The sequence below is a fragment of the Morus notabilis genome, unplaced genomic scaffold (genome assembly GCF_000414095.1).
Source record: "Morus notabilis unplaced genomic scaffold, ASM41409v2 Scaffold1225, whole genome shotgun sequence".
Taxonomy (NCBI): Eukaryota; Viridiplantae; Streptophyta; class Magnoliopsida; order Rosales; family Moraceae; genus Morus; species Morus notabilis.
Window position 1 is genome coordinate 84,719 of NW_010357682.1, and position 12,832 is coordinate 97,550.

At 35.9% G+C, this 12,832-nt stretch overlaps 1 protein-coding gene across 1 annotated transcript in view; it reads left to right on the forward strand.

The window, feature by feature from the left end:
* Positions 1 to 3,861: 3,861 nt before the first annotated feature.
* Positions 3,862 to 12,832, forward strand: part of LOC21399531 (GTPase Der) — a 10,881-nt gene continuing 1,910 nt past the window's right edge. Inside the window, exons 1-7 of the mRNA XM_024173293.1 lie at positions 3,862 to 4,265; positions 4,690 to 5,011; positions 5,114 to 5,338; positions 5,576 to 5,835; positions 6,934 to 7,160; positions 7,616 to 7,741; positions 8,586 to 8,765. Coding sequence (XP_024029061.1) covers positions 4,103 to 4,265; positions 4,690 to 5,011; positions 5,114 to 5,338; positions 5,576 to 5,835; positions 6,934 to 7,160; positions 7,616 to 7,741; positions 8,586 to 8,765 — 1,503 coding nt within the window. The 5' untranslated portion in view covers positions 3,862 to 4,102. The remainder of the gene's footprint in view (positions 4,266 to 4,689; positions 5,012 to 5,113; positions 5,339 to 5,575; positions 5,836 to 6,933; positions 7,161 to 7,615; positions 7,742 to 8,585; positions 8,766 to 12,832) is intronic.

Sequence of the window (12,832 nt, forward strand, 5' to 3'; positions counted from 1 at the left end):
GGGAAAAAAAAAAGGGCTAGGGGTTTTTTTTTTTTGGGGGGGTCTTCGTTTTTTTTTTTTTTTTTGAAAGAAAGGGTATAATAAAAACTAGTTAGGGTTTGATTGTTTGTTTTGTTTTTGTTTACTGAGAAAATGAATTTTACAGAGATTTGTGAGGTTTGGAGGTGGGGTTGGGGTGGGAGGGGAAAAGTTAAATATATTTTGCTAATTGTTATGAGAGAACAAAATATATACCAAACCCCTTGCTCTCTCTAGAACTCTATTTTATATATATATATATAGATATATCTTTCTCTCTTAGATTATCTGCCTTTTGTTTTTTTTTTTTTTCTCCTTTTTGTTTTTGACAATTCTTTTTGGAATTTGTTTTGTTTATTTCTTAATTTCTCTGTCCCTTGTTTTTCTTGGTTTTATTATTATTATTTTTTCCTTTGAATTTTTTAAGTCGGAAATGAAAGATATGGAGGACGGCGGGCTTGTTGTATTGGAGTGGGCTTTCAAATACGGGCCCAAGTCTATCAGAAAAAAAAAAAAGAAAAATTGCAAAAACAGATTCTTAAACACATACTTCTAAAATTTTACCTTTTTTTACTCTTCTAATAATATTTTATTAAATTATAGATAATAATTTATTAAATTTTAAATAATAATATGCTAAATTTGCCTGTCACTGGCGATTAGAGATCCGCGTCGGTGATATTTGTTAAATTATCGATTATAATCTGTTAAATTATTTACTTCAAGATAATAAAATTCAATAGGTTAATATTGAGATCTAAAAATCTTTAATGGTATTATTTTAAGAGTATTGATTAAAATTATCTAAGAAAAATTATGGGTCCAAAGTCAATTGGGAGTTTTCACACAGAAGGGTTATGGTGGATGAAACTTGAGGAACTCAATTTGGATTGTTGAGAAAAAAAAAAAACACAATTTGGATTGTTATTACCGGAAATCTAACAGTTATTGCTGGAATCAACAGTGGATTGTTGAGCAAAAAAAAAAACCTCAATTTGGATTGTTATTACTGAAATCTAACAGTTATTGTTGGATTCAACAGTGATTATTGGCTGATAATCATCTTCAAAAAGAAATCTGGTAGATTGTGTGTGGATATAATATATCAGATTATTTTAAAATTTTTATTTTATAAATATCATCCTCGATTTTTTTCAACGCCCGTCACCAAAGTGCAATCTGGTAGATTACCATCAGTATTCCTACAAAAAAAATTAATTAAAATATTCTACTAGATTATTTCTAGAATCATATAGAAGCAGGAAAAAAAAAACATTGAGTAAAAAGTTTACATCAACAAAATTATCATAAAAAAAGTTATAAGAAAAAAATCAAAAAAATAAAAAATAAAAAAATCTCATTGTAACATATCACCAAGCTTGTGCTGCTCTTGCACGGTGCTGCCTCTTTCCATTTATGATTGTCGCCCGTTGGAGAAGCTTGCATCATCATTCTCTTAATAGTTAATTCAAAGACGTGGTCAAAATGACAAATTTCCTATCACTAAATCAGTCGTGCCCTGGCAAGTCACCTAACTTCGCAAATTTGAGTTTTTAATTTAAGCTGAGATGTAATATTTTCTGAAAGCTTTTCACTATAACAAAAAAAGTTAGATGTGATATTTTTTAAAAGTTTTTTACTGTAAAAATCTAAAACTGAAAACTCGAATCGGTGAAATGAACGAGACTCTAATTTTTTCAAAGGTTAAAGAGGAAAATAAACTTAGGAAAAATGTTCCTTATAATTCATTTCTTTACTTTGTATCATTCTCTTAGGTTGCGTTTAGTATGAGGGTTCTAGAATCGGAACTGCGATTCTGATTCAAACTTTTATTTGTTTGTAAAAAATAAAAAATAGTTCTTAAAAACCATTATTTGGTTTGGATGGTTCTGGTCCAAAGTTTAAATCCTGATGTGATGTTTTACATTAGAACCACCTCAAATAATAAAACCACATTCTCTTTGATTTTGGATGGTTCAAACCTCTGATTCTGATTCCGGTTCCAGAACTATGGTTTGGACCCCAAATTCAAATCATAAATCATAATTCTAATTCTAAAATTAAAATCACCATAATTTAAACCATCACATCAAACGCAACCTTAATTTTCCCCTTTCAAATTGATATACAAGAGATGAAGTGAGGCCATAAATTTTATTATTTCTAAGACAATGAATCCCCGTTTATTTTGCTGATTCGAGTTTAGAATTCGAGTTTTGCTACAGTAAAAAGCTCTCACAAACAGTCACATCTAACTTTTTTGCTACAGTAAAAAGCTCTTGCATAAAATCACATCTAAACTCGAATTAAAAACTCGAATCGGCGAACTAAACGGATCCTAAATTTTTATTCCCTTTTAATGAGGGAGGATTCCTCCAGATTTCCCAAAAAATTAAAGGGTCACTTTTTATTGTACACCTTGCATTTATATTTCATTTTGTATTTTGAATGTTCTCAAGATTGTACCGTTAAATTTCAAATTTCATGTCAAAGTTGTACAATCGATTAATTTTTCAATTAGTGTTTCATTAAGAGTTTATAACCTACAAATGGTAAATTCGTTAATTCAAAGTATAAAATGTACAAATTTGACATAAATTTAAAGAGAAAGTTACCTAGTATGCCACCCAAAATCCAATAGCTTTTTGTTTATTTTATTTTGCTGATTTTATAAAAATAACTTAGGCAATATAAAAAACATTATATCATAATACAATCTGGACAAAATAATTTGGTATGATATTAAAATATAAGAAAAGGAGACAAATATCCCTTTAGGTTTGGATTTTTAGCCTATACTTTTAATTAATATTATTTTTAGCTAAATAATTATATTAGTCAAAAAAATATTAATTAATAATAAGTGAATAAAAATTTAAACTCATGCACTTTAAAAATAAGTTCAACAATTTCTAATATCGGTTGAATTGAGTGTCATTTTTGTAAAGAAAAAAAAACTATAATCAACTTTTTAAATTCAAAATTTTTATTAAAAAAATGTTGTTTAAACTCGAATAAGGATGGTTAATACACCCTAAGTTTGTCATTTAAAGAATATAAAGATAACTACTATTTCTGTATTTTTTCATTCTATTTGAAATAATCTATTAATTTCCATGATCCCTTTTGAAACATCCGATGAAATTAGAAATGCCCATGAATGACACGCACACATTGAGAAATGGATCCGGGGTTGTTCGGTTACTCCTTTTTTGAGTAACAAATTAAAAAAAAAACAACTCGAGTTATAATTTTATTCAAGTTCATGTTCTTTTAAGTTTAAACTCGGGTTTGAATTCGAGTTTGGGACTAAAATTTGAGTTGAAGTTTCCTCTTCAACTCGAGTTCAGAAACTCGAACTCAAATTAATGAACATTATTTTTTATATTCTTAAAAATGCTATAACTTTTTTGTTTTAATTATGATTGAGATGATTTTTTTTCTATGCGTTGCAACGAAAAGACGAATAAAACCCCACCCATATACCATATTAAAATTTTTTATCAGCATTGAGTTTTTATTAAAATACTATCTAAATACAAATTCAAGTTTTGACTCACTCAAACACAAACTCAAAAAGATTCTTATCTCAAACTATAACTCAAATGTACACAACTAAACACAAATTCAAATTACAACTTCAACTCAAATTATAACTCAAATTCAACTCAAAATTTACACTCAATCACCTAACTCAAAAACGATAAAAGAACAGCCTCTACATGTTTGAGTTGAAAATTTGAGTAAAAATGAATTTACGTTGTAATAAAATGTTAAATTTAAATTTTTATATATAAAAAAAACACTATAACAAAAAATAAAAATTTTGTGTTAGCGATTGAAATTGCGAAACAAACGGGGCAAAATAGAGTATTCATTTTTTAGAGTAGTCGTAGTCTCGTAGAGAGTTAAGAATTTCGAGAAGGTAGTAGTAGTATCTGTCTAAGCACTCCCATTGATATGACTTTGGTTTCTTCCATTTTTCACGATGTTAACAAGTGATTGTAAGTAACTGCGCAAAACTCTGGTTTACTCCGTCGGACCAAAGAAGTAGAAGAAGAAACAGCCAACTTTTCTGGTGGGCATGTCTCATTCATGGGTCCGAGCGCTTTCGGCTTGGAAGAAGAATTTCGTTTTGGGTTTGTTTCGTCGCAAAACTATATCTCTGCCTCATACCTTGGAACCCAGAAACTCCCTTGGTTCGACTTCAGCAGTTCATAATTGTGACGAATTTACATCCATTTTAGGTATGTAATTGTTGCCTTATACCAACTCAGCATTTTAATGGCTGAAAAACTGTAGGATTTTTTGTAGAGTGACTTTGCACAGGACCTGATTCATAATTGTGACGAATTTTCATCCATTTTAAGTATGTAATTGTTGCCTTATACCAACTCAGGATTTTGTTGGCTGAAAAACTGTAGGATTTTTTGTAGAGTGACTTTGCACAGGACCTGTTTGATGAAATGCGTGTTTGGGGATTGTTCATAATGTAGGATTTCGTTGCCGGCAAAGTGTAGAAATTTGATACGAGTTTTTTGTGCGTAGAAACTGTTTGATGAAATGCGTGTTTCAGGATTCTTCATAATGTAGGATTTTGTTGCCTGCAAACTATATGATTTTGCTAGTTTATTTTTGTGTAGAAACTGTTTGATGAAATGCCTGTTTCAGGATCCCTTCTTATTGTAACTGTATCACGGGGCAGGAACTGCTGTAGGTCCTTTTCGAGCCTCCGTCATTGTATTGTCGAGGATACCGGGGAAGTTCGCAAGGTACCCAATAATAAGTTGTCTGGTTTTGGTTCATCTGATGCTTCAGATGGCGGTTTTGATGTCTCTCCTTTAAGTCCTGTTAGTGATAATGATAGTGAAATTGGGAAGGCTCACGATAGGTATCGAAAACCGATTGACTTCACCAAAGTGAAAAAGAATTTGCTTCCAACTGTAGTTATTATTGGACGTCCCAATGTGGGCAAGTCAGCCTTGTTTAATCGGTTGGTTCCATTTCTAGCCCCTGTAGTTCTCTGCAGACCTTGTAGATATATATATATATATATTTTTTCATAACATTTGAAAAACGTTTCCATATCTTTTAGTTTAATTCGGAGGAGGGAGGCACTTGTGTACAACACTCCGGATGATCATGTTACTAGGGACGTCAGAGAGGGCATTGCAAAGTTGGGTGATTTACGATTTAGGGTACTGGATTCAGCAGGCTTAGAAACGGAGGCAACTTCAGGCTCTATTCTTAAAAGAACTGCAGGAATAACGTCAAATGTGCTCGGAAGATCACAGTTTGCCATATTCCTTCTAGATGCGAGGTTAGTTTATGAATGCTAGTTTGTTTACTTATCTACCCGTTTAAACACATTCAAGTTAGGAAAACTTGGGAAAGAGAGAGACAGTTTTCTGCAAAGAAAATAGTGAATTGTTACTGGATGATTGCCATGAAGAATACTCAGAAAAATACCTTGCCATTTTACCCTTATTTTTGCTGTTCTTCTTCTTTTTCTTGTATGATATCCAATTCCTCCCTTGGTGATATCTTCTATTACTAGAGCTGGACTGCACCCCCTCGATATGGAGGTTGGAAAGTGGTTGCGCAAACATGCACCTGGAATCAAGCTTGTAGTAGCGTTGAACAAGGCTGAATCTCTTTTCGATGGCAGAGAATCTCTTGAAGCGGCAGCTGCTGAAGCTTACAGATTAGGATTTGGGGACCCTATTGCTATATCAGCTGAAACTGGATTGGGCTTGCAAGATCTTGATGAGGCTCTTAGGCCATTGCTTGAGGATTATGTGCTCAAAGTCTTAAATGGTAAGTGCCTTTTTTTATTATTCTCTTAAAATAGCCCTGCACTTGATGGCGAAACATTTTTCCTCGAGGAATGATGATTTCCAAAAAAATAAATCCTTCTCAAACTTTTATAAGGTCTCAACTAGCTTTAAGTGTCTTATTGTATGTGCCATGATCCTTGATATCCAATTATCCAACAGAGGTAGTTTTGCTGACTGATCTGCCAGTTCAAAAGTCAAAACGTTAATATGGAATGCAGTAACTGTGGTTTCGCATATTATCATACTATCATGGGAAGGCGCCACTCTGTGTTAGAAATGATACTTTTCAACTACGGTATTTATTGTCGTGCTATAATGCTTGCAATTGTTTTCTGTGCATGCTAGCACGTAGGAACCAACTATCAATAAACTGTGTATTACCATAGTTGATGGAAAACGGCACTCAAGAAGTTAAGATGACCACAAGTGCTTGAGAAATAGATCATATTGTAGATCCATTGTTCAGTTTAAACTTTTTCTTTTTTTCTTTGACGTGAACATTTTCATAGCAATGCTGTGTTTGTGGTAAACTAGTATTGGAAGTTAAGACTGGAGTAAGGAAAAAGATATAATCCATAGCTGCCGTCCAGAAAATCCTGCTGTAACATTACACCATAAGTTGACTCTTTCTTGCTCTTCTATCCTCCTTTTTTTTTTTTTTTCTGTTTTTTGCTTTTCTAAGAAATGAAGATGTGTAATCAATGGAAAACCACTATAATAGGACTAAAGAGCACAAAGAGTCCATCTACACCAAAAGAAAAAAGAGAGAGAGAGAACAAGTGCAACATGAAAAAAGCCTACACCAAATAAATTACGTTATTCATGTGTCAATATTGCAAGTACCTCTATTGTTAGGACTTGGTGGTATGATTCTGGATATGTAGTGTGCTTTCTGCAAAGATATATTTGTCAGTTTGATAGGAAAAGTCTAGATCTTATCATTGTTTAAGAAAATTACATTCATCCATCTACTGTAAATCATAATTCTGGATTACATGTTTGACAATACGCATATAGGTTTTTATAAATACATTTCCCTAGTTCTTGAAGTATTATTTTCACATTTTACTGATGCTAGATGAAGGTGTTGAGGGGAGTAATTTCACTCAGGACAACGATTCCTCTGAGGTTGAGGAGAGTAAGCTGCCATTACAGTTGGCAATTGTGGGACGGCCTAATGTTGGGAAGTCAACCTTGCTTAATTCATTGTTACAAGAAGATCGTGTTTTGGTGGGTCCAGAAGCTGGACTGACAAGAGATTCAATCAGAGCTGAGTTTGAATTTCAAGGAAGAACCATATATCTGGTGAAGAGCATTTTTTCCTTTTAATGTTTGTCCAACTTTTGAGGCACAAATACTATTTCACCATCTTCCGTCTGTATTTTTTTTTTAATATTTTTTTCACTCAAGAATCAATTAAATGCCTAGAATTAACAAAATCTCAAGACTTGGATTCGGACTAAATTCCTGTTGTTCTGGTTAGACTATTGTTCAGTACTGGTCATCTTTTAATATTGTCTGCTTTTAAGATAAGTAATCAAAGAACAGGCATTAAATAATTTTCAGAAGTTTTGTCATTTTTTTTCTACTTTAGAGACGACCCATAGACGCGTTTAGTGCATTAGAATATACACTCTGGAAGTTTTGCATGTCGAGAAACAGAAATGTGATGCACCTGAGATTTACCAAATCGTAGTTATCAGTGTTAGAATTGTCATTTCCTTGTGGTGATCTTCTATGTTCATTGACTTCCTATGCAGGTTGATACTGCAGGTTGGCTGCAGAGGACTAAAGATGAGAAAGGACCATCATCCTTGAGCATTATGCAATCAAGAAAGAGTATTATGAGGGCTCATGTAGTTGCTTTGGTGCTTGATGCTGAAGAGGTTTGTCTTGCACATCATTTTTGCTTTCATGGCATGATAAACTTGTGACGTTTAGATCCACGTGAATATATGCTGAAAGGAAAAATGTGGAAGCTAATTCCAAAAAGTTCCATTCTTTGGTCCCAAAACACTATTTCTTTACAGCTGTAGAAAACTGTATATAGAGAGAGTCAAGCTACCCCGTGAGTCAAGCTATTATGTATACATTTTTCTCTTTCTTTTCCTTTCTTTGTTTTTTTTTTCAACATTCTTGTATACTTAGTTTGTTGCTTCCTTGCTTCTGTATTACTAGTTTCTATATCCTAGGTCTCGTATGATAATTAAGTGGCTTTCTTTTGTTTATTATATATATATATATCTATATTATTTTTTATCCCTCAAACATTATGTAGTACTTAGTTGGGACTTGAGAGATCCCACTGTGTTGAGCTGGTTTGTAGTGTTCAAGCAAAAATACACGTAAAGATGTTTAGCTATATTGCATAAAAGAAAAGGAAAGACAAAATACAACCGACTAAAACCATCCTGTCAATTATGGTGAAGATGGTGAATCCATAATGCTTTTCAGTGTTTCTTTATGAGAATATCATTATATGCTATCACTGCAAAGCATTGGCCATGGAGAATTCCACACTTTCTAAACTGGGTTCTTAAAAGGGAACTGATGTTCACTATTAATTGTTGAATAATTGGCCGACTGCCATGTAGTATTGTTAGTTGTAAAAGCGGTTAATGAAGAATCAATGTCATGCATGAAAGTTATTTTTCTCCTCTTTTTTTTTCTGTTTTTGTTTTGTTTTTGCATTCATTTCTTCATGCATCTACCATTTGCAATGATGAGCAGATTGCAAAAGCTAAGAGAAGCATGACGCATACTGAAGTCGTTATAGCTAGACGAGCTGTAGAAGAAGGACGCGGTTTAGTTGTAATTGTGAATAAAATGGATCTTTTGAGAGGAAAACAAGAATATAAAAGAGTTATGGAATCTGTTCCTGAAGAAATTCAGACCGTGATAATACCCCAGGTACGCCTCTGTTCCATACTTTTAGCGGACTAAGTCTATATTGCTTTATCATAAATTGTTTTAGCTGATCATATTCATTTTTCACACTTATCGGACTCGTGGGATGGTGGGGTTAAAGTGCCCAAAATAACCAGTAGTGCTATTAGCATGGCCAAGACAACCATTTCTAGCACTATTACCACCATTACTTGACATCATATTGGGTTGGCATCAGGGCCATTTTCAAAATTACAGCCACTTCACCCAGTCGCCAACAGTGCTGGCATCAGTACTGATACCAACACTACCATATAACTTTGAAGTTCCCGCCGCTGCCGCTGTAATCATTGCTGTTGTCACCGTTGCTATTCTCGTTACCATACATAAGTCATATGATCATCACCTCCACAACTGCTGCTCAAGTACTAACATCTCCATGCATAAACAAACACCATCGTTGCTGCTGCCACCATCAAAGTCTCATAATTGATTAAACACCGAATCAAATATCACTTTTTTACACTTTTAGTCTTATCATGTGTTGGTGTGTGAGAGTTTTTTTTTTTAGCGTATGGACCACATGAGAAATAAGAAATGTCAGTCACGTTAGAAGAAAAGCTTTTATTAATTAAATTAATATGAGGGCTGCACTCACGGTATTTGAAAGAGAATAATGCTCATCCACAATGTCCAAAAAAGAGGATTTCTTTTGGGCACACTTACGGTATTTGGACGAACATTTGAAGACCACTCATGGTATCCAACAAAGAAAGCTCCTGGTTTGGACTAATATGGTAGTAAAGGGACAACTCACGGTATGAAAGAGGATTGTGGGAAATCAACTAAAAGAGTGAATTGGAGGATTTCCTAATTTGCCCACTGTAATGGGACCCCATAGAAAGAAAGGTTTTTTTTGTTACCTCTCCAGCTCCACTATAAATGCCCCCCTTGCTCTTGCTTCATCAATGAACGACAACAACAAGTGATCAGACAATAACAAGAGAACAATCGTTCTTTCTTTGGGGATTGGGTTTCCCACTTCAATTCACTCACCCACAATCCAGTAGAAATTCTTGTACTTTACTCACATAAATTAATAAAAGTTTAATTCATTTTTTTATGTTCTGCTTGGACCCCAGAACATTTGGCGACTCCACTGGGGACTGTTCTTTTTATCTATACCTAACAACATAGAAAAGAAGAATGGAGCCACCTAATAATAATAATAATAATTTCACTAGCACATCTAATCCAGCCGACACAAATCCTATGAATTCCTTTCTTGAAGGAATGCAAAAAACACAAGAAGGAATCCTCCAAGCTGTAAATTCAATTATGCAATCATTGCCCAGTACAGAGCCGCTACCAGGATCTTCTTTGCATGATGAAGAACACATACCCTCCGACTCACAAGACGTGTTACGGTCTGAGAAGGAAGATGCACCCGGAACGAGGCAGCTGCGAGAAGTAGAGATATTAAATGGTAATGCACGAGCTCTAAACGGCTATATTACTAAGGAAGCATCACAACATCTGTTCCTGTGATAAGAACTGATATCAAAACTCCCTGGTTTGATTGACCTAGAAAGGGAAATTTGTACTGATAAAGAAAGAGAAGAGTACAGATAGTAGCATAAAATTCGAGAGTCCTGCTAGCTCTCCCCTGAGCGAAAGCTCTCTACAAATCACCAGAAATTTCCCTAACTTCCCAAATCCTCGTCTCCCCATTTTATTCCTCATAAGCTAACAAACCTGAAACCAATTCTTGCAACTATCGAGGCAAGCAACACAGCATAACAAACTTCCCCCATGACTAGAAAAAAGACCTTCCTATCCTGTCTTCTTCCTGCGCTTGACATATGTAATACAAATTGGGGGTTTATCAATACTCCCCACCCAAACTTTCACCTTGTCCGCAAGGTGAAAAGTGGAAAACTGCTTGTTAATGGTGTCAAAGGCTTCCCAAGTGGCCTCTTCAACTGACTAATCCTGCCACTGTATCAGCACTTCAGGTTCGGTGGTATGACCCGAGCTAGAGGGACGAACACCCAAGACGGCTGCAGGCGTCACTGAGAGCTCCATGTCATCCGAGGGAGAAAGAGGCAGGTCTTGAGATGGATAAGTGGCTCCTTCTGCCCGACGCAGCTGGGAGACGTGGAAGACAGGGTGGATGGAAGAGGAAGAGGGAAGCAACAGCCTATAAGCGACTGAACCGACACACTCAATGGCCTTGTATGGTAACAGCGAAGAGCGAGCTTCTCGTTGTGGCGGCGCGCAAATGACTATTGACGATAAGGCTATAACTTTAGGTAAACCAAGTCCCCTTCCGCAAAAGAGACATCGCGGCGCAGCTGAAGCTTTCATGCGCTACGGAGCCCGAAGGAGGTGCTGCTTACGGAGCCCGAAGGAGGTGCTGCTTAAGTTCATCCAACACAGCATCCCAGTCAGCCAAGTCTCGTTCCACAGCAACCGCCACCGTGGATCCCGGCTCAAAACGAATCAAGGGCGGGGGATCACGACCATAGAGTAGGTGGAAGGGAGTCATTTTAGCAGCTGTATGGAACGAGGTGTTGTACCAGTACTTGGCCCAAGGAAGCCAGCGGGCAGCCAGCGGGCCCACTAGCGAGGCTTGTCGGAAGAAAAACAGCAGAGGTAAGCCTTGATGCAGCGATTAACAACCTCAGTTTGTTCGTTGGATTAAGGATGATAAGCCGTGCTCCGTTTCAAAACAGTACCATGGAGCTTGAAAAGAATATAAATTTAAAGAATATATTACGGCCCATATAAATACCGTGAGTGGGGTAATTAGGAAATCCTCCAATCCAGTCCCTTTAGTTGATTTTCCACAGTCCTCTTTCATACCGTGAGTTGTCCCTTTACTACCATATTAGTCCAGACCAAGAGCTTTCTTTGTTGGATACCGTGAGTGATCTTCAAATGTTTGTCCAAATACCGTGAGCGTGCTAAAAAGAAATCCTCTTTTTTGGACATTGTGGATGAGCGTTATTCTCTTCTCGTGCGGCGGCGCGCAAATGACCACTGACGGTAAGGCTGTAACTTCAGGTAAACCAAGTCCCCTTCCGCAAAAGAGACATCGCGCTTGGCATCAGCTGAAGTTTTCATGCGCTACTGAGCCCGAAGGAGGTGCTGCTTAAGTTCATCCAACACAGCATCCCGGTCAGCCAAGTCTCGTTCCACAGCAGCCGCTGCTGTGGATCCATGCTCAAAACGAATCAAGGGCGGGGGATCACGACCATAGAGTAGGCGGAAGGGAGTCATTTTAGTAGCCGTATGGAATGAGGTGTTGTACTAGTACTTGGCCCAAGGAAGCTAGTGGGCCCACTAGCAAGGCTTGTCAGAAGAAAAACAAGCCTTGATGCAGCAATTAACAACCTCAGTTTGTTCGTTGGATTGGGGATGATAAGCCGTGCTCCGTTTCAAAACAGAACCATGGAGCTTGAAAAGAATATAAATTTAAAGAATATATTACGGCCCATACAAATACCGTGAGTGGGCTAATTAGAAAATCCTCCAATCCAGACTCTTTAGTTGATTTCCCACAATCCTCTTTCATACCGTGAGTTGTCCCTTTACTACCATATTAGTCTAGACCAAGAGCTTTATTTGTTGGATACCTTGAGTGATCTTCAAATGTGTCCAAATACCGTGAGCGTGCTCAAAAGAAATAATCTTTTTTAGACATTGTGGATGAGCATTATTCTCTTCTAAATACCATGAGTACAACCGCATGTTAATTTAATTAATAAAAGCTTTTCTTCTATCGTGATTGACATTGAACCTCTCTTTTTCATGTATATATTTGTCTTATTTCTCATGTGGTCCATACGTTGAAAATTTTTTTTCTCACCAAGATTTAGTTCCCTGCATAAAGGGAAAAGGACAAAGTCTTTTTTCCTTTATGCACCTACTCACTTCTTATAAATAGCAATAAGCCTTTCCATTCTGAGCTTAATCTTCTAAACAATAGCCTTTCTCAACAACCCATTTACTCTTTTTTTTTTCCTTTTTCTTTTTTTCGTTTTTTACTCTTTTTTTTGTCTCAAAAATGTTTTCCTAAAGTGACACTC